At 42.9% G+C, this 23,010-nt stretch overlaps 1 protein-coding gene across 1 annotated transcript in view; it reads left to right on the top strand.

The window, feature by feature from the left end:
* Positions 1-19,941, top strand: part of adam19a (ADAM metallopeptidase domain 19a) — a 162,981-nt gene extending 143,040 nt beyond the window's left edge. The window contains exons 18-23 of the mRNA XM_084545208.1: positions 6,724-6,832; positions 8,888-9,029; positions 12,966-13,065; positions 14,407-14,658; positions 15,109-15,329; positions 19,031-19,941. Coding sequence (XP_084401334.1) covers positions 6,724-6,832; positions 8,888-9,029; positions 12,966-13,065; positions 14,407-14,658; positions 15,109-15,329; positions 19,031-19,076 — 870 coding nt within the window. The 3' untranslated portion in view covers positions 19,077-19,941. The remainder of the gene's footprint in view (positions 1-6,723; positions 6,833-8,887; positions 9,030-12,965; positions 13,066-14,406; positions 14,659-15,108; positions 15,330-19,030) is intronic.
* Positions 19,942-23,010: the final 3,069 nt, after the last annotated feature.

The following is a 23,010-nucleotide window of genomic DNA, read 5'->3' as shown; positions in this document are numbered from 1 at the left end:
TAATCTTATTGTCACACTGTGTCCTTGGGCTAAGGTAGCGCTTTGCAGCCCTGTCACCAAGTCTGTCGTAAAAAAGGAAGGAAAATAGATGGCGGGAATACAACAGCAAGTGAAGTGATGAACTATTTATTGGAGCAGTACAAGCAAGCCGGAGGCAGATAAGGAGGAATCATGCATAGTTTATGAGCCAGTAACTGAGCTTTGGAGTGGAGTGTTTAGAGGGCTTAGACATTTGTTACTTTAAGAGGTGGAAGGGGCTGATTATTGAGAAAATTTGGATTGGACGATCTGAATGTGTGGATCTAACTTAGTGGAGGATGCTTCACGAGCAATTTGCCAAACGTAACAGTTTCAGATTTTGTCAGTTCCCAAAACTACATAAAGCAAGAAAGAATCAAAAAAATATTAACAGATATACCCTGGTAAGACGCCATTTGGATTTGGCGGACTTTATGCAGTAGGCGTCATCTACGCAGGGTGGAGGTGGGAGGCGGGGTACACCCTGGACAGGTCTCCAGTCTACCGCAGGGCTAACACAGAGAGACAGACAACCATTCACACCTACGGCCAATTTAGAATCACCAATGAACCTAACCAGCATGTCTTTGGACGGTGGGAGGAAGCTGGAGAACCTGGAGAGAACCCTCGAAGAAAGGCCCCAGTCGTTCCATGGATTAAAACCCGGAACCTTCTTGTTGTGAGGCGTCGGTGCTAACCACCACGCCACTGTGCCGAATATCTGCACAAAATAAGACCAGACCCATTTGTTGTACACAAATCCAACTCCATGATGCTCAGGTGACGTGGATAACACGTCCACTACTGCGTAAAGTTCGCCAAAACAATCTGATTGGTCCGATTGTCTCAGAACTCAGCTAGCTCATTTGCTAACTAGTTTCTGCAGCTTCTCAAACACAGCTTATAGACTTTAGATCAGGGGCTCCCAATACTTTGAAGGTAGTGCAAGGCAGTGTTAGTCTTATCATTTATCTGTTGCACCTCCGGAACAAAGAGCAAGACAAACTTTCATCAACAACAACTCAAGTCTACCGTCTTTCTTAAAGGGACAGCGCAATTTTCTAAACGTGCTGTGCAACAATTTTTCTCCTTAGAATAATAAAAAGAAAGAAAGATGGATAGAGCTTTTGGGTAACCCCCTGCTTTAGATATTACAGCTGACTGTCTGTCTATCTCTGTGCTTGGTGACAGATACAGGGTGCACTGTGCCAGCCGTAGCTGTTCTCATTTATATCATGAGCGCATCAATGAATACTCAGCAGCAACCTCCAGGGCTAAAAAATAAATATATAAAAAAAATGCTAATGCAGAAATGCCAAAAAAACAGTTCCTCAAATGGCCACCTTAGGCTGTCTCTGAAAGCGAGTTGATCCCCATAGACTAGTTAAAATGCCCAGCAGTACAGCAGAAATAAACATGTTTACCGCCTGATACCAAAATAAAGGTTTTGCCTCTGTAGCAAAATCTCCCTTTCACTATAACTGGAGATGGTATAAAAATGTACGTGAATGACCTGTTTCGTTACACCAAGGTTTACAGTTGTGCATAATTGGGCATTGCTAAGTCGGAGACATCAAGTTGACTCAAGTAACTTAGCAGTAAACCTACGGGTGATGTCCATGTCACACGCTGAGAGAATGAATGAGTCGACTGAGTTAGTTAATCAAGCATTATCATACAAAAATGACCAACCGATCAATCAATCAATCAATCAAATTTTATTTGTATGGCACTTTTCATACTAAAAGCAATACAAAGTGCCTCACAGAGGCTAAAATCAGCAAAGACAAAACACAGGCTAAAAACACTAAGAACAAAACCCAACCCTCCCACCCCATAAAAACACAGAGATACACAGAGACACACACCCACCCACACACACATACACACACCCCCCATCCCCCCCACACGTAGAAACACACGCACACGCACACACACAAAGGCTCACACTCACTGTACACGTTAGAGAGAGACATGGCTGGCACTGAGACCTGGAGCAAGGAAAAAGCCACCTTTGGGGGCCGACCGCATCGAGAGGGCCTCCAGCCCACGACTATAGGCAATGCCGCCGTATGCAAAAGACACGCAACATTGACAGACAGAGCAATGTAGAATCATAATCTTTAGTTTCTTCAACCGGACCATTGTTTTGTTCCTTGCTCTTAAAAGTAGTACCCAGAAAAATGGAAAAATAAAAACAGAGATTTTTCCACTGGGCTCTGGAAGGTACAGTGTACAGCAGTGTAATCCACTATGGCAGTTGTCATTAATGTTATACTGGTGTTGCTTTCTGATAGCTTAGGGGCTTCATACCGAAGGTGCCGACACGCTGACAGCTGATATTTTTTGTCATCAGTGTATAATATTTCCAAAGCCACAAGAAAATGAAACCTGTGTTGCCATTTGCGCCCTTTCAGAAGTCAACATTTGATTTTCAGCTCAGTTCCCCAGCTTCATTTTTTTTTAGCTTTACCACATACAAGCCGGTCTCACAAATGGAAACTACTGTGGTTGGGTTACAGCTAAATTCATACCTTTTAGTTATTAGATTTTTATTGAATTTGTTGCTGGATAAAATTACATTTAACTTTTACTATCGAAGATCATATATGGTAGCCGCAAATGCTTTGGTCAAAAAGTGGACTTGGCTTATTGGCTAACTACCTACAGTCGTAGCCAAGCATTACTTCCAAGGCCAAGACCTAGCATAGGATTTCCTAACTCCATGGAGCCACGCTAGAAAATTACTGAAATTTTCAAGAAACCTTGAGCAGAACCCAGCTCATATGGTGGAACCTATCTGCTCTGGTGTAGACATAAAAAGATATAGCTGATGATGTTACATGAAAGCTTGATAATGAATATAAACCAGAGCATAGGTTGTAGTTCTACCACAGGTGAGTTAGCTGATACAAGAAGCATCATATTCAAGCTGGAGAAATATGCATTCAGGTAGGAATGGATAACTCGAGGCCATGAAGACCAGGACCACAAATGAGTAGTCTGGAGCTCCTCAGGTCAGAAACACACAACTCCAGGCTGGAGACACCCACAGGCGGATGGGCGAAGGGGAGGGGATGGAAAAGGAGGTGCATGATTGAAATGCATGAGTAGTAAGAGAGAAGAAATTAGAGGATAGGTGCTCGATGTGAGAAAGAAGAAAGTAGAGGATAGGTGCTCGATGTGAGAGAGAAGATAGTAGAGGATAGGTGCTCGATGTGAGAGAGAAGAAATTAGAGGATAGGTGCTCGATGTGAGAGAGAAGAAAGTATGTCTGTGAAGGTTCTCAGTCATCCAGGTCATGGTATATCCAACAAAGGTTAAAAAAAGGCAACTGGACTTGTAGAGTTTTTTTTTGAGAAGACGTTTCACCACTCATCCGAGTAGCTTCTTCAGTTCTAGGGACAAAGGACACTCCTTGGAAGATAACAACGTCCAAATCTTAGCCAGAGAAGACCGATGGTTTGAAAGAGGAGTAAAGGAAGCCATCTATGTCAGACTGGAAAAACCTTCACTAAACAGAGGTGGACTGAGATTTAATCTGCCATCTATTTACAATACAGTTCTGTGCCCAAGAAGTTTCAATCTCTGTCACACCTTGACACTGGAGCCTCTGACGGACAAGAGTCGTTAGAAAACCATTCATAGGGAAGAGGAGGGGGACAAAACAGTCCCCCCTCAACAACAGGTAAGTACCCAGTAGTTAATGGAAATTAGCTGCACCAGTTTCTGGTTATTAGCATAACAAGCAAGTTTTTTCAGGAGGAGTTCCTATTTAAACCTCAGACTTCCCATCAGTCCCCTAGAACTGAAGAAGCTACTCGGATGAGTGGTGAAACGTCTTCTCACAAAAACTCTAAAAAAAGGAAGTAGAGGATAGGTGCTCGGCGTATCATCCCCCAGCAGCCTAGGCCTATAGCAGCATAACTTAAGGGATGGTTAAGTGTCACCTGAGCTAGCCCTAGCTATAAGCCTTCTCTCTGGCTAATATAGTAATATTAAAAAGCTTGCAAGCTGCAACTGAAAAATGTTTCCAGTGACCGGTAGAATCGACAGTAAGACATTAAATATGAAGCTCATATAGATGCTTCACATATGATTGCAGTGTTAAGTATAAGAACAACAATAATTATATATAATCAGCTAAAAATCACAGGACTTAACCTGTAATATAGTTTGCATAAGAGCATTCTCACTTTGTGTGTTTACCCATTATCACTTTGCACCACAGAGTATCCCTAATTGCATCTACACTTACTTTGCTCTAATGTGAGAATAAGGCCACTAACCCAAGATATATCTAAAAATATGAGTTTTTGCTTAAGAGCAGACTCGTACATGCAGTGTGTGCCTAGCATGGCCTAGTTTCTGTTCTCGGCGGCTCGTTTTGACCCTGAGCTTTTGAATCTGAAATTGCACACCTCAGAAGTCTCCGCTCCAGAGTCTCCGTTAACCCCGTCTACTGTATAAAGAATGGGCTCACCGGTCGCCAAGCATTGTTATTTGATAAGGATTCGATATATTATAAACAAAAAGAAAAACGCCAGACATATCTCATCCTCCTTTAATCTCCCTCTTCACTTTGTTGTTTTATGCTGTTGGTGCCCTTTCTCTACCCTCTTTTAAGATGAAACAAAGAACAGCTGTGAGTCAGGATTATTCTAAACAGATAGTTCTTTCTTCCTCCCAGCTTAGGTTTTTTTTTCTTTCTTTTTTTAATTTAGCATTGTCATTTGTTATATTGATCTCCAGGCTTTTGGCGTCTTCATGCATATAAACAGGAATAATGAGCAGAGGGTGGGGGGGGGGGGTACCGCTCACTTTTTTGGACCACTGCTGGTTTTCGAAAAACTTACCCTGAGCCTTTCATTAAAGAAGCTTAAAACGTGTTAGAAGTCGTGGAGGCTTAGCAGGCTGAGGGATATGGCATTTGATTTCATGCCCAGGGTTTCCCCTTCTTATCTTGATATTGCATTACCTAAATATACTCTGCAGAACGACGTAAGGAACCACAACAGGCGTGATCTGAAAGAATAGGAATGATAAAATTCGGCACAACTGAGCGCCCTTCATTTCGACCGAGTGCTAATGGAGTAAATAGGTATGTTAATCACTGATAGGATAATTAGATCTAAGTGTAATTGGAGCATGGCGGTATTTTCTCATTTATTTAGCGGTGGTGAATTAGTTGTCGGGCGCAAGATGTCTGGAGATATTAATCAAGTTGTTTTTTTGTTTTTTTCGCCCCACAAGTTTAAGACAAGTCTATAAAAACTCTTAGAGGTAATTTACTGACAAATGTAGTGATGCTGGCGGGGGTATGACTCTGGAACTAAGTCTCAGAGGTGGCTGATTACTGGTCGTTATCCGCTGATCTGTTTTGGGTGAAATGACTTGGGTTATTATTCTCAGAGACGGCGTGAAAGTGAAACAGCATTTGCGAAGGCTCGTTTTTTATTTCTGAAATTAACGTCTTGTCCATGATTTTGTAACGGGTGAACGGGTCCAAACAGTGGGATGTTCATGGACCTCAGACGCCGTTGCCGTGGGAAAAAAATAAATCGCAGCGGTAGCGAATTAACAAAAAAACAAAAGCCTTCACAGTTTGAGGCAAAACACGACGACGTTCATGCACAAATGTCTCAGAATGTAGAAGGTTTAGAAGTAATCGCGGGGTGGGATGTAATTAGCGGTGCTCGTAGCGCAGTTTTCAGCTTGATGGCTGAGTGTTTCGTGCTACGCTGCACCTCGAGAGTCGGCTTATGTGCGCAGATTTGTTTATCAAAAAACCTTATTTTTATAGTCATTTATTTCCAAATCCTTGACAGGTGATTATTATCAATTAGGAGAGTTTCACACTGATGGAAGATTTGCTGTGAGGAAAAAGTGCGACTTTTACTTAAGTAATGCCTCACACTAGGATTACAGTTAAGTGTTTAGGGTTAGGGTTAGGGTTAGGTTTGGGGACAAAGAAGTAACCTTACTCCTAAAGAGAAAGGTTACTATGCACAGGCACAGGTTGTATCTTCTACAAGTTAAAGCTAGGGTTAAAGTTAGGGTTAGGGTTAGGTTGGGGTTAGGCACTTGGTCGAAAGGGTTAGGGTTAGGGTAAGAGGCTAGGGAAAGCATTATGTCAATGAATGTCCTTACGAAGATACTCATATAAACTTGTGCATGCTCCCTTTAAGTACCAGATGACACTGGTAGTATTACACATGACAGCTTCATTATACTGTAACTTGCCCTGAGCCAGTGAAACAAGTCAGTACTTCTATATTGCTATAATATACACATTTAATCAAATTAGGAACTATCTATCTGCCACACCACGAACCTAGAGCCTACGGGGCACCTTGAGGATTCGGGCGCCTCAATTACCTGTTTACCTACGAACTAAATGTAACCCTGGCACAAGTTATTTCCTCTGCACGCAGATAATGGAAACACCTTTGCAAATGGGATGTGTCATTTATTATATTGTCGGTGTTCTGCAGCCTGTTCTATTTATAAGGCGAATATCTAAAGGTAAAAATGATCCCACTGAGAAAACAAATCCCATTAAACGCATGTAGTAAACAAGGCATTAGTGCTTTTAATTTGACGGGTACACCTCCAGGCACACACAAGATTATAAAGAGACCGAACAGCACATCGCATTAACAAACTACCTTGTCGATGTTTGTGTGTGTGTGTGTGTGTATATAGGTGTGTAACAGCAATGGGAACTGTCACTGTAATCGAGGCTGGGCGCCACCCTTCTGCGAGAAGCCGGGACTTGGTGGCAGCGTGGACAGTGGACCTGTCCAGTACGATAGTGAGTACATGCACTCGCACCCACTCACGTCACAAAACATGAGGTTGACCTTTTACTTACTTACATTTCCTAGAGGCTGACCTTATGCTAATAAACATAAACCAAGCGGTTGGTTCTCATGTGCATCTGGATCCTAGACTGTATATAAATATGGACAATATGTCGCCACTTCTTTGCATCGGCCAAACTGACGCTAGTATCCCAGGGATACGGGCAATCTTGCAACTTTGAGTTGCCAGAGTCTGATCACTACGGTCCTAGAGTGGAGCCACGTGGATCCGCGATACTGATGCCCCGCCCACACTTTCTCCAGACTCACTTGCGTTTTCATTAAATTGATAGCACGCTCTGCTCTTCCGCCACCAGTTACAAGGAAATGTTGGATTATACACTGTACTTATTTATTTTTTCCAACTCTCACGGTCCTATGGGACCGTGGTTGCAATAGTAACTTCTTCATGATGTCACATCCTGTTTCTATAGCATCAAACTGACACGAAACTTGAACAAAACACTTGAACATGCATGAACATTATTTTAACCACCCAAAATGACTGAAACCATCCTTGAAAATAAAAATGTATTTGACGTGTATTTTAGTGTTTTAATTTGGCCCAAGCCCCGCCCACTAACATGGAGGGGGTGGAGCTTATGACATATACTGCAGCCAGCCACCAGGGGGAGCTCAAGTTGCTTTGGCTTCACTTTTGAGGAGCTATCCCACCGTCCATCTTTATGCAGTCACGACCTTTTTTGGCCTCTGAGGTGAGCCAGTCAAAAAAACAAGGTTGAGAACTACCCAACCAATCGCTACTATAAGTTTTCAGGCCTATAAAGCAGTAATTTGTATTATGGGTACCTTTTATGAGTAATAAGTGAGTCCCCACAGTGCGTGTAAAAAGATTTGTCTCCACAATATTACAAGTCCACACTCAGGCAGTGTGGCTGTCCTATTTAAACCTCATCGGTTGGCAGCGTGCGGCCCACTAGAGCCAGCAGCATTTCTGTCATCCCTGCCAAACGGCTGTGCTCTATTTCGAAAGTGTGTTGTGCCACCAGCAAGAAGGGATTCTAGAAAAAAAATAAAATTAATTACACCGCGCGCTGACACTGGCGATGACATGGCGGTGACATATCAGCGCACTTTCTTCTCTGTAGACGGGAGGCCAAGAAGAATTAACCGGACATGACGAGAATGACAATGTGAAAAAAAGTAGAGTACAGACTGTTTCCCGGTCCGTTCCCTTGTTATGATCTGAAGTTTTTCAAAGGGACTGACTTAATGATGTTTGCAGGCGTTACAAACGCCACGTCCCGATTGCAGAAGTCTGTTTAATTAAGTGAGCGGGGCACGGCGTTTCTCCGACGCCCAAGTCAAGTCTCAATTTATGCATCCACATTAGTAAACAAAATTCATTCTGTGCATTTGTTTTCCCACTCAGGCTACAGCCTGGTTGTTTATTCTGAATTATTATTATTAGTGGTAGTGGTAGTAGAGTTTCCACATAAAAACACAAAGGTCCATTTAGCATATGTATTATTATTGGTATTCTGTTGTTCCTTGTTTTTTCATGTGATAATCTCAAATGGGCAGTTTGCTTCTGTTGTTCTCAGATGCGGGAAAAAACTCCTAACACTTAAAGATGACATGAATAATTGTCCCCTAACAACGGCGCTTCCCCCACAGACATTGTTAGAGACCTGAAGACATGTTGAAATCACTTTTAATTTGCTGTATGTAGCCCAAATGATAATTTTCCTACCTCAAGGCCCGTCATACCCCTCAACCTTGATGGTAAAAAGGATTGAAACCTCAGGAAGAGCAAAAGGGAAGTGATCTAAATTCAACAGTTGGGTGTACAGTGGAAATTTACAATATGACAATATGAGATGGCAAAGATACGTACATAAGAAAATAGACCTCAGGACAAAGAACTTCTAGGAGCTTCCACAGAGGAAAATTCGCTGTCTTTCACACAAATTACACATGTAATGTTCATTCATAATCCATGTAATCAGAAACCAAACATGTCCAAACACATTGTGTGTCCACAGGTCAAGTGGGTCTGGTGGTGGGCTTGTTATTCGCCTTCCTGGTGGTGCTGCCTGCAGTGCTGCTCGTCTTCTACTGCTACAGGATCAAGACCTCCTACTTTCACAAGTGGCTGTCTCAGAGAGAGAAGAACAAGATCAACAAGTAATGTATCCTGTCCCGACCCGTCTGTCTATCTGTCTGCTAACAACACACACAGACACTGGGAGTAGTAATAGTAGTGGGATTACTGTACAATACCAGAGAACGAAAGGGGAAATCATAGGTTTATAATGTTTTCATAATGTTAAACTTCATAACAAGTAGTGGCTGTGAAGGTCTTCAGTCATCCAGGTTATGGTTTATCCAAAAAAGCATTTAAACAAGGCACCTGGACTTGTAGAGTTTTTGAGAAGACGTTTCACCACTCATCCGAGTAGTTTCTTCAGTTCTAGGGGACTTTCTAGGGGAAGTTTGAGGTTTAGATAGGAGACTCCTACTGACACTGTTTGTCCATACAACAAGGACAAGGACAAACAGTCCTCCCCCTCTACGACAGGTCAGTATCTAACCGTTCAAACACAACAAGCAAGTTGCCAAAAGTCCAGTTGCCTTGTTTAAATGCTTTTTTTGGATATAACAAGTAGTGGTTAATTGTGACGGCAAACCCTGCAATCCAGAAACCTTGTTCAGTACTACAGTAAAATGTAGTTACAGTTGTATAAAAAGATGTTCAGGACGCTCCCATCTCGTTACACCGTCTTAAAAAAGAAAATCTACGGTGTATCTACCGTGGTTTCACTCAGGCTGAGTCTTGCTAAAAGCTAACTATCCTAGCTTCTATTAGCTACTATCTCTAAAGGCATTGACTCCAGTGTTATTCGCGTGACTCGTTGCGGTTACGCACCTCTAAACCAAACACTGAAATCTAAAGAAACAAGAAATTTTGTATTTTCAAATCCCTGCAACTGTGAGACTGTCCAAACCATAGACTGTATAAAGATGGACGACAGAACAGCTCCTTTAAAAGTGAAGACAAAGCAAGTAGAGCTCCCCCTGGTGGCTGGCTGCAGTATAGGTCATAAGCTCCACCCCCTCCATGTTAGTAGATGGGACTTGGGCCAAACTAAAACACTAAAATACACATCAAATAAACTGTTTCTGTCGTTTTAGGTAGTTAATATAATGTTGATGCATACTTTCTGCTAAATTTCGTTTTAGTTAGTTATTTGATGTTATAGAACAGGATGTGACATCATGATGACTACAAGTTGCTATGCCAACCGCTTCGTTAACCAGTCCCACAGGACCGTGAGAGATGGAAAAAGTAAATAAATAAGTACAGTGTTTAATCCAACATTTCCTTGTAACTGGTGGAGGTAGAGCAGAACGTAGCATTAATAAAATGAAAACGCGAGTGAGTCTGGAGGAAGTGGGGGCGGGGCATCGATATCACGGCTCCAAGTGGCTCCACCCTCGGACCGTACTGACCAGACTCTGGCTCCAAAGTTGCAAGATGGCGCCGCCCGTATCCCTGGCATAATAGCGTCAGTTTGGCCAATGCAAGGAAGCGGAGACACGTAGTCCATATTTATATACAGTCTATGCTCCAAACCCATAGAGGAGTTTGTTTTTGTTGGTATTGGGCAACGTAATTAATAATCAAAAAAATGTATTAATATGGTGCACAGTTTGGCCTTCAAGATACAAATCCTGCTTTCTCCACCTAGGAGTTTGTGCAATAGATCATACGATTTCAACAAAACCCCCCACATAGCCTCTCGTCACTGCTTGATTCCCATTTCAATCCTCACTGTACGCCGTTTTTTTTTTTTTTTTAAAGAAATTGCACATGCAGCGGAGCGTCACAGATCCATGTCCGCATGAGAGGGGAACAAAACACAAAGTGAAAGAAAGGATATGAAGCATCCAGCAGAGGAATGAAATTGTTCAGGAAATGAGAAAAAGGAGGGAAATAATAGTCAAATTAAAGGAAGGATCGAAGCACGGAAGCGATCCCTGCAGATCAATACATACGCTGCAGCTTTCAGTGTCTACAGTAGCATATTCTTGTGCAGCTCACACCCCCCTCCGGCCAAACAAAAGCCATGTCCTCACAAACCCCAGCGCTTCCTTTATGAGCTCTGCTTTATTCCTCACTCGCAGAGCTAGCTTTGTCACTGCTCGTATTAGTGCTTTTGAACGTACTCAAGTCTTTTACAGTGATTTACAGAACAGAAATGTGCCTGGACGCCATCCAGCTCTGTGGCAGCCTTTTAAAAGAGCTGACCTCTTCCAAATGAGGACAGAGAGAAAGGCTAAGTACAAGTGATATCGGGCCTCAGCGGGATTTTATGGTAACTGCTGCTAAAGAGAAACGGAGGGGAAACAACAGAATGAATGGCTAACGGTAGGGAAAATTGAGCCGCTCCTTCAAAGAATAAGAGCACGAACGGCATCAAATGAAAACTCTCGACTTTTTGGGGGGGGGGTTTTGTTCGGTGGCCAATAGTTTGGGTTCATTCGCAGTTCAGCATTGGCGGCGCGAGTGGCTTCAGCTGATTATTACAGGCCTTTCTACGCAAATATACATTTACTATGCTGAAAAACGTCTAATCAGCTAAAGAGCCCGCAGTGTAGACTGTACTTTCCCCAAGTTATCAGTTATCTTAAGCTTAATTCAATCCAAAACAGAGCTGCAGTAAATCCTCCCTCTGCAGGGAACTCTACAGAGACTCAGGCATAACATTATGACCACCTTCCTAATATTGTGTAGGTCTCCCTTGTGGTGTCTCATCAGAGAATGGACATGGGCCTTCTGAGGTGTCCTGTGATGTCTGGCAAAAGAATGTTGTTAATGGGGGCTTAGAGGGGAGGGTCCTCTGTGGATCATCCCATAGATACTTGATCAGTTTGGGATCTAGTGAATTTGGAGGCCAGGTCAACACCTTGTGCTGTTGTTCATGTTTTTTTGAGTTGTTGAATTGTTTTTTTGCGGCTGCTGCCATCAAGGAGTGTCATTGCTATGGGGTAGGTGGGTGCCTGGTCTGGTCTAGGTGCGTGCTACATGTCTAAGTTTTATCATTTTGACATTAGAACTCAAATTTCAAGATTTTTAAGTCATTGTGCACACTATATAATCGCTACAAATCCATCAAGAGCCATCAAGGAGTGTCATTGCTATGGGGTGGTCTGGTCTAGGTGTAGGTGGGTGCTGCTAATATACTAATATTAGAACTAACATCAAGAAGAAAGAAAGCCTCTAACAAGACACATTTCAGTTCAGAGGTTGGTAGTTTGTTGTGAAATTTAGCAAATATGCATACATATGCACATGTTGTGTTTGGAAACTTTTAGACCTGGCATTCATTCATGTGGATGTTACTTAGACATGTAGCACCCACCTAGACCAGACCAGGCACCCCCACCCCATAGCAATGACACTCCTTGATGTCAGCAGCCAGCAGTGGGGAACATAAAACTAGCTAAACAAATCTATGTGTGCAATAAATGTAAATGTAAGGGCCACTAATTGGACATCTTGGCCGTCTCGGGTCATTCTGTGTGCTCATATCACCAGAGCTCATTAATGGCACAACAGCTAATTCCTATTCATCTTAAGCCTCAGTTGCATCTTCATATGCAGAGCCAATATCAAATGCCTTAAACCTGCAGCCCAGGTGACAATAAGCTAATAAAAGCAGGCCTCTTCTTCTTCCCTGCACCCCTGTGCTGAACCTTTTAATTCATTCTCAGGAATAAAATTAAAGAAAATTGTCCTCTCAAAATAATGAATGTCTAATTTTACTCGTTGTCTGTGCGTGTAAAGAGCCGCTGAGGGACTCATCCCCTCAGTCGAAAGCCTCAAAATCAGAAATCATCTCTCCAGACGCCGGGCTGAAACATTTGCTTTATCCTTCACCTCCACATTTCCTCTCACGTCGCGCTGGAAGATAAACCTTATGTTGACTTCCCCTCTGTCTCTTTCCCCTCCTGTGGCCATAAAATCAATGCGCAGATTGAGAAGAGTGATGGAGCAGGACAGTCTCCAGGCGTCATGGCTTTGGCTTATTATCTGTCTGTCCTCATTTTTCTGCTCAGGACGGAGGCATCGGCGGATAAGGGCAAGAACGGCCACCTGAATCCTGCCTTTCACCTGAAGGTGGTCGGACCAATCAACAAAGCCAGTGGCCTCAAGGGGGTGAGTGGAGTGTGTGTGTGCCGTTGTAAGGAATGGAAAAAAAAGGGAAGAGAGGGAGCAAATAGGAGTGAGGAGATGATTTTTTATTTATTTTTCCCGCTGTGGTTCAGTTAATAACAGACTGTCCATGAAGTTGACCTTCACATTAAATGGGTCCATTTTACAGCAGCTTGTTATATTGTGCGACCACTTATGTGCCCTCTCCCTAGTTCACCGTGCCTTAAGTGTAATTTCATCATGCGGTTATTCCCTTGTTTTTCATGACATTTATTTAATTGGGAAGGTTAGGAAGCCGGGGTTAAAGTTGTCGCTGGCAAGTAGAGACACACAAAAGAAGAAAGAAAGAACGGGTGATTGGATTCATGTACTGTGTTATCTCTTATGCACAGGACTCAGCTCAAGGTCTGTAAGTGGATTTACAAAGAAATTCACAATCACCTCCGAGTGAAAATTGTAATTGTTTCTAAATGTTTTTTTTGGTACTGTAAGATACGATACGATACGACAGGACGCGATACGATACGACACGATACAATACGATACGACAGAATGCGATACGATATGATACGACACGATACGATACGATAAGACAGGACGCGATATGATACGATACGATACGATACAACAGGACATGATACGATACGATACAACAGGACACAATACGTCAGGACAAGAAACGATACGATACAACAGGACATGATACGATAGGACAGGACAAGATACGATTCGATACGACAGGACACGATACAATAGGACAGGACACGATACGATGCGATACGACAGAACGCGGTATGATACGATACGATACAATGCGATACGATACGATACAACAGGACATGATACGATACGATACGATACGATACGATACAACAGGACACAATTCGTCAGGACGAGAAACGATACGATACAACTGGACATGATACGATAGGACAGGACAAGATACGATACGATACGATGTGATACGATGCGATGCAATGCGATGCGATACGACAGGACACGATACGACAGGACATGATACGACAGGACAAGATACGATACGATACGATACAGTCCGATACGTTAAGGTACTGAAACTGATACTGATACAAATTAGAAACACCAAACAATTAATGGATTATTAAATAATATTATCTACAAATGAAACAGTTAAATCCTAAAACTAGATTTTGACTCAAGACTCCTTCTAAGATCCAGAGCCACAAGACGGAGGGCTGGTCACACCCGGCATTAGAGATCCAGCAGTGAGAAAATGAAATTGAAAACTTTCTGTAATTAAAAACTTTAATAAAACAAATATTGTTGGCTAAAACTTGTTGTCGTGTCTCTTTGCTCTCATCCAAGCTTCCTCACACCAGCAAAGAGGTCCTGCCTCTCAGACCGGGCCCAGTGACAAATGGCACCCAGCCAGTCAACATCGTGCGACCTCTGAGGCCCGCCCCGTCTCCCCAGGCTGGTCCCCGGGACGTGAAGGTGGCACGACCGCCTCTGCCAGCTGGCAAGCCCCCGGCAGCGCCGCACAAGTCCCCCCCGACCCCGCAGAGGCTCACCCCACCCAAGAAACCTCTGCCCCTCAACCCGACGAGATCTCCACTGGTGAGGCATTGTCTGCACTTTAAAACAAATACCGTAGAATATTAAAACTCTCGCCTGCGGGTCGTGCCACTTGATGAAAGAGCCAGAAGAGACCTGAGGAATGTGGGGCAACGTCTTGGCAGGAATCCACAATGGAAACCTATAATTACCTCCTTTCAAACTGAGATTTGATGATGTTCAGAGTAGGGAGACTGATTACTGCTCAATTGCCATCTCCATTAAGTGGCTAGCATCCTGATATAAATTACAACTCCTGTCTTATTCTAATATCTTTGTTCATCAGTTTGGCTAACATCTGCTGCCAGGCCACCGGTCTCAATCCCCACTGCCTGATAGCTTCATTAATTGTTATTATTTATTTATTTGAAAGCTCTGTGTAAATGTGTCGGCTCCTCCTCCTACATTATTTTACGCCCAGTAATCTAAGTAACGCTAATCGCCGTCTTTTAGTTGGTGTCTGAGCTGCGCCCCGGACCGTCAGCCTTCCCTCCTCAGAGGCCCCTCCCCCTCAGCCCGGCGAGGGGAGCCTGCCCCGCGGCGAGTCCGGCCCGGACCCCGGCCCGGACCCCGGTCTCCAAACCTTCTGCGGGCCTGCTGGTCATGATGCCCCCGGCAGTAGGGCCCAAACCTGTGGGCAAAGTCACAGCCATCCCCCCTCTTAGAGCTCTCAGGTAAGGAAACACACCCACAGCAGTGACGCACATATAGAAATTGTAACTGTATTGTCAGCTAGACACAGTTAAGTCCATATATCTTTGTGCAGGGACACTTTTTTTTTTTCTTCTTTTAGCTGTTTATCAAAACATGTTACAGTCACATAGTGAATATGGACAGTGTTCACGTCCTGGAGGATGTACAAGAATCACAACAACTTTTATACACAGACCATTATAGTCAAATGTCTCCAAAGGTAATCAGACACGTTACTCAAAAGTCGTTTAACTGATAGATATGAGATGTTCTTTCATCAGGTAAAAGGTCTGGAGTTGTTGAGTGCTCAGTACATACAAACAAGTCGTCCTTGATGCAGAAACTAAACAAATTTACAATTCATTCTGAGAAACAGTTTAGCATCAAAAAAAAAGACTGGACATCCGGAAGGCGCTAGATGATGAACGGACATGGGTCTTCTGAGGGGAGGGGCCTCTGTGGATCATCCCACAGATACTTGATCAGTTTGGGATCTAGTGAATTTGGAGGCCAGGTCAACACCTTGTGCTGTTCTTCATGATTTTTTTAAGTTGTTCCTAAAGTGTGTGGCTGCTGCCATCAAGGAGTGTCATTGCTATGGGGTGGGGGTGTCTGGTCTGGTCTAGGTGGGTGATACATGTCTAAGTAACATCCACATGAATAATTGTCAGGTCCAAAAGTTTCCCAGCAGAACATTGAATTGTCACAAGATGGTCAATGGTCATTCACTTCTCCTGTCAGTGGTTTTAATGTTGTGGCTGATCGGTGTACAGTGTTTTTCTAATAAGGAAAGGAACAAAGGAGATGAACTGAGCTCCTCTTTCCAAATGTCTCCAAATTTATTTTATTTCAGTAGTTTAGTTTCAGTTGTAGAACGGGCTGCAGGCTCACCCCACCTGCACCGTTTGCATTCATTCAATTTACACTAGGATGCAATATGTTTGTCAGGTGCATGCAACATTTATGGCAAGGTATCAAGGTGAGTGTGGTAGCGACCGGCTTCAGCACCCAGAAATTAAAACCGGGGGACTGTCGTGATCGTTGAGGTTTGTTTCAGGAGGCAATCCGGTTCTTCTATCGGATCTACAGCTCACATGGTCGTTACTGCTGCTGCTTATTCAAAAGATGATAATAATACGTGTTAGTTAGACAAAAAAACTAAAAAGAACTTGAATAAATAAAAACCATCTGTTTTTCCACCTTGTGTAAATTTAAACCAGAGCTGCTTACAAGACCCTTTGCTGCTGCGTTGGTTATTCTTATTTTTTTAAATTGCTATTGAAAATCACAGCCCTGCTGCTTCTGTGTTCAGAGGTACACTAATTAAACCAACTCACTAAACATCCTTAATGTTTTTTTTATAATTTATTTTTTTGTTTGTTTAATTTTTGCTTTCATTTGGATAGATCTTCTGGTCTTAACTTTGTCGGCTGAACTGATTTTCTAGAATTCAACATCATCCTCTCCTCCACCCACTTCTAATTCATTACAGGCTCCGTGCACCACATGTACAAACTAGGGGTGGGGTGGGACTTGTTAATTATGAGTAATTAATTACAAAAAAATAACGCGTTAAGAAAAATTAACACATTTAATCACAGTTTGCATTTAACGCAGTTCCATCTAAAGGCAAAGCATGTTGCAGTGAGTGCAGAAACCGCCCGATCTATTAGCGCTAGCAGTCCCAAAATTTTTTAGTCATTTAAAGTCAATACTGTTCTGAAAATGTACTTAAAGTACTTAAATGGCACTTTAACTTTAGGTCTGTTCAGTTATGGCCAGGTATATTTTCTTTCTTGTTCTACTGTTTTGAACTGAAATGCAATTAAATGCATTTTTCCAGACATTAAAAGACCTTGAGTTTACAATACTCATGTCTGTGTCTATTATTTGATTTAGTCAACCACTAAAATCCATTTAAATTAAAAAATATTGCTTTTTGGGCCAAATATTGTAATGCGATTAAAATGCTATTAAAACGCGAATAAAATGTGATTAATCGAGATTAATTAATTACAAAGCCTCTAATTAATTAGATAAAAAAAAAATTATTGAGCCCCACCCCTACTATACACCACATAACAGTGTTTTCTGTCATTAAGTCGACCTCGGCTATATCGTACCCGCATTTAATAAGATCCAAAATACATTTAAAAGCAAAACGTCATTGTTTTGAAAGGATTTGGTTCCCTTGTGGAACTATAACCCTGTTTGAAAGTTTTTTTTTGTTTTTTTTTATGAACCAGCTATAAAAGCAGCAGGGATCAGCTGTATCTGAGAGAAATACTGCCTCACAATATCCCGTGTTCATTCCACGCTGTGTTCTGCTCAGAGCAGCTGCGAGCACATAAACGCTCCGAGTTTTAAAAAAAACGTGCAATCAATCGCCTCGGCTCTTCATCACCAATCAATTTTCATTTTCATTTCTTTTTTTTATATATATAAGTGACAGTCAAAAGGCTCGTGCTCATTTTCCTCAGATGCGGAGTCATCTTTGTTCTTCGCACTTCATCTGAGAAAACGTAGTAAAAGTCAGGTGGGGGGGGGTTAAAAAAAAAATAAAACCCTGGAGGTGATTATTCTAAAAGTTTTATGGTTCCTCTGCTCCTGCAATCTAGCAGATGGATCAAAATGTCTCCGCTTCTGGTTCTCACACATCAGATCCTACTCTCGCCAGCTGCTGGTGTTCATTCGGAGCTGTGATGAGCGAGAAGCCTCTATCAGACTTTACAGATCCCCCACGCCCAAAAAAAAAAAAAAATCTCTGCGTTTGTGTTCAAAAAAGAAATAGAAATTCACGCATTTAAAGCAGCAGAACACTGGCGGCTGGTATTTTGTGCTGATAACGCCTGCTCTTATGATTACAAGTACATTCCTGACGTTTCTGCACGATTTTACTCTCGGCACAGACTCTGCATTTGGTATGAAATGTCCCTACCTACACCAGATTCAGTATTTGCTTGTCAGCTCAAGGATAGAGGATGAAAATGTAAAAAAGTGCTGGATTTATAGTGTAGCTGAAGCTTTGTGTTCAGACTGAATGTCTAACCAGTGGATTTCATGATTATTTTTTTGTGATTGGACCAACGATCAGCTCTGCAGGTACCAGAGTTCATCCGGGTTACTTCCATTCATCTCATTAATAAATAGAAAACTCCTTTTTCAGAGTTTCGCAGCAGACATGACTCTACAGGATTAGCTTTTCTACAAAGCAGCATAGTCCTTTACCTTGCTTCGACCCCAGTCTTCAGATTCGTAGCGATTGTATAGTGTGCACAATGACTTAAAAATCTTAAAATTTGAGTTCAAATATTAAAAATTAGACACCTAGACCAGACCAGGTAGCCCCCTACCCCATAGCAATGACACTCCTTGATGGCAGTAGCCACAAAAATGCTTTAGGAACATCTAAAAAAAATAAATATTGAAGAACAGCACAAGGTGTTGACCTGGCCTCCAAATTCACTAGATCCCAAACTGATCAAGTATCTGTGGGATGATCCACAGAGGCCCCTCCCCTCAGAAGGCCCATGTCCATTCACTCATGAGTCACAACTAGGAAGGTGGTCATAATGTTATGCCTGATCAGTGTCGGATGTTGTCAGGTCAGTTTGCTGCATCAGTTGAACCTCATATCTTCTTCTTCCCGTCCTCCTCCTCCTCCTCCTCCTCCTCCTTCCAGACCGGTACCAGGTGCCAAACCAAACACAGCCTCGCCACGAAAATGACCTTCCCCCCTTCTTCCTCCACCCTCTTGAGGAGTCAGCGACCCGGCGGCCAATTTGCACTAAAGAGACTCTGGCTGGCGAACCATAGGGCGGCCGCTCGCACCGGAGCAGGACGAACACGAAGTTCAAAACCGGAGGCGCCGAAGAACAAACGAGACTCGGAACAAGTTCAGACTTCAGAAGTAAACCTTACCCCACTTCTCTCCCGCTTTCCCCCCTTCAATTTTGACTCTCACCTCCCTCCTCCTCCTCCTCCTCCTCTTCCTCCCAGCGTGCCAACATTAACCACAACGACGCGGTTTTGCACGGAGGCCTTGCAGACTGAGACAAGTGTTATCGCTGGGGGACGGTCACATTTGCCAAAATCTTTTTTTAGGGTTATTATTATTATTTTGTTTTTTTTGTTCGTTTGATTTTTTAAATCTGTTAATGTTGTCTGTGTATAAAAAAAAACAAAAAACGCATTTTTGTAATGAGCGGTATTTTGTTTACAGTTTGTTTCGCGTCATGTTTTTATGATTTGTGTTATGTGCCAAAGAAGCCGGGGTGTGTCCCGGGCCGCTTTGAAAAGAGCCACCTCCTTCACATCTTTAGGTTTTTTTATAATTTATTCTGTTAAATGAGGAATGTCTAAAAGTACAAAAACTAGAGCTACAGATGCGGGATGGGGAGGAAAGGGGGGAGGTAGCCACGCAGCAGCAGCAGCAGCAGCAGCAGCTTCTCATCAACACTGTTTACACGGTGGAGGACTTGACGGACGCTTCGGGCTTGCAGGACACACCCCAGTCGCTCATGTTGATTTGAATGTCTTTTACTGTGCGTTATGACTTTTGAATGGGTACATAAAATATTTTTACAAAATTAACATCGAGTTTCATTCATTCTGGGGTTCTGATAATGTGATGACAGCCAGTGGGTGAGTTTGAACTAGGTTATAATATAAGAAGCTGGGGTGAAACCATAGACTGTATATAAATATGGAGGCGGAACAGCTCCTCTAAAGTGAAGCCAAAGCAAGTAGAGCTCCCCCTGGTGGCTGGCTGCAGTATAGGTCATAAGCTCCACCCCCTCCATGTTAGTGGGCGGGACTTGGGCCAAGCTAAAATACTAAAATACACGTCTGTCATTTCAGGTAGTTCATATATTGTTGCTGAATGTTCAAGTGTCAATTTTTTGCATAAGTTGCGTTTTTAGTTAGTTACTTGACGCTGTAGAAACAGGATGTGACATAATGCCGACCACCAGTTCCCATGCCAACCGCTCCGTAAAGCGGTCCCGTGGGACTGTGAGAGTTGTTAATAAAAAAAAAGAATTAAACATTTCCCTGTAACTGGTGGAGGTAGATCAGAGCGTAGTATTAATTAAATATCCAACAAAGGTTCAAAAAAGGCAACTGGACTTGTAGAGTTTTTTGAGAAGACGTTTCACCACTCATCTGAGTAGCTTCTTCAGTTACTGAAGACGTTTCGCCACTCATTCGAGTAGCTTCTTCAGTTACTGAAGAACTGAAGAAGCTACGCAGATGAGTGGCGAAACGTCTTCTCAAAAAACTCTACAAGTCCAGTTGCCTTTTTTGAACCTTTGTTGGATATACCATGACCTGGATGACTGAGAACCGTCACAGACATATTAATTAAATGAAAACGCGAATGAGTCTGGAGGAAGTGTGGGCAGGGCATCGACATCGCGGCTCCACGTGGCTCTACTCTCGGACTGTACTGATCAGACTCTGACTTCAAAGTTGCAAGATGGCGCTGCCCGTATCCCCGGGAAAATAGCGTCAGTTTGGTCAATGCAAGGAAGTGGAGACGCATTGTCCATATTTATATACAGTCTATGGTCCAAACGCATAGAGGAGTTTTATTTTTTGTTGTTGTTAGGCAACATAATTAATAATCACAAAATAAAACAAAAACACAACAAGGTTTTCTAATCTGTTGCACAGTTTAACCTTCAAGATACAAGTCCTGCTGGGAGTTTGTGCAATAGATCATATGATTTAACAGAGGAAATAATTTACCAGTCAGCTGATAATGGACACAGTTGCTTCCATACACAAAGCGTGTACTGTTTGCAACAAAATCTGAGCTCAGCCCTGACGCTCAGAAAAAAAAAACGGTCATTGGCGAATGCTTTTGGTCTTCAGCAACAAAATTAACACTGCCTCTAAAGGACAATACCACAATGCCCTTCTAAATACTGAAATATTTATATAGCATCAATAACAATACAAGACTCTTTACAACATCCGGTCTGAGACCAGGCCTGAAACCCCCAGAGCCAGCCTGAAGGCGACAGAGGCAAGGAAAAACTCCACTTTTACAGGAAGAAACCTTGAGCAGAACCTTAAGCTCATATGGAGGGAACCATCTGCCTAAGGCCAGCCGGGTAGAGACAGAAAAGACAACAACAAAAAGAAGTGATGAACTCGACCTCTGTAACTGTTGATCATCCCTTCCATAGTCTCCTAGCTACCATAGCCGCTAATAGCATACAAACCCAGAACGCTACCTGAGTTGGTTGTGTTGCATTGTGGGTAATTGTCAGTGACAGATGGGAAGAAAAAGAATAAACTTTCTACCGTGAGTCCAGTTCTGCTGTAGAAGGCTAAACTTGCAGCCTTCCAATGACCTCTTGCTGAAAAGTTTTGGAAGCTTTTTACCGTTTCGGCTCTTATCAGATGGTTTCTGTTGTCAGCTTGTTTGTCGCTACTGGAGAATGCAGTAGTCACTGTTAGGCTGAGGACAGCTCATGTCTCTGTGCTCAGTGTCCATTTGACCACACTGGATCACACTTATTCTGTCCCACAGCTGTGTCACGATGATCTTGCAGTTCGTGACCTATGAGCCGGTGTGAAGGCTTTGCGTAGTGGGTAGTCTCCACTCTCACCCGCTCTTAATGGATTCCACTCCGCTGGAAATGAGATGTCTGCGAGAGGCGGCCCTCTTCTCCCCGGAGACTAATGCATTTGGAGGGTCCACGGTTCGAGTGGAACGCCAGCGCACGGCGAAGGAGGAATGGCCTCGTGGGGAGATATATTGATGTAGACGTTTTCCCGGCCCATTACCGGGGAGCCCCGGCGCCCAAACAAACCCGTGGGGTGGATTCTGCAGCAGACGGCAGACGTGATCTAAATGAAAAGGGCTGAGCTTTTCCAGGACCACTGTCTATAAATCAAACTCTGCAGAGCCACAGGCCTGAGGGGAGGTGTGCGAATACGCTAATGACTCCCTCTCAGGCTGGCCTTCAATCGGTGAGCCGAGTCAAGTGACGGAGTTATAAAAACAGCAGTCGGCTACGTTCACGTTAACGGCCGCGGTGAGCCAAAGTCTTGACATGATTCTGGGCTAGCCACTGTTCTATTAGCATCTTCAAGCTAGATTAATGAGGACTGTAGACAATACAATAACAAAGACAAAGCTACGCGCAGAGAGCACCGTTCACGACCTGCTGATAATGTAACCTCCATGACTTTCACTGTTTAGCCCAAATTAGCACGAAGGCTAACGTATGTAAACGTGACGTAACCTCAGCGGCTTTGATCAGATTAACAAAAACCATTCAGCTCTTCGGTTCAGCATACGTCAAAGCAATATGCGATATTTTGAAATTATTTAAACCAGAGGTGTCGAAACAAAGCTACGGCCTGTGGGCCCAAAACCGGCCCACCAGGCTAGCCTGATCTGTCCCGCGGTTTAAAATTTTTTTTAACTACTATTCCTAATTTGTCCATTTTTTTTTTTTTTAGAAAGAGTACACAACACGACACCCGCCATTTCCATATTTAATCCCAGCATCTAAAGTCTGTGTTAAATATTCATTGGCCATATTTAGTCCCCCTTTGATTCAGGTTTTTAATGTAAAACATTTTCATTCTCAACAAACCCTGACTGTCAAATATGTTACTGCAGTTACTGTATATCCAAATTACATT

Source organism: Chelon labrosus (genome assembly GCF_963514085.1).
Source record: "Chelon labrosus genome assembly, chromosome: 1".
In the NCBI taxonomy this organism is placed as follows: Eukaryota; Metazoa; Chordata; class Actinopteri; order Mugiliformes; family Mugilidae; genus Chelon; species Chelon labrosus.
This window is presented reverse-complemented; position numbering and strand designations above follow the sequence as displayed.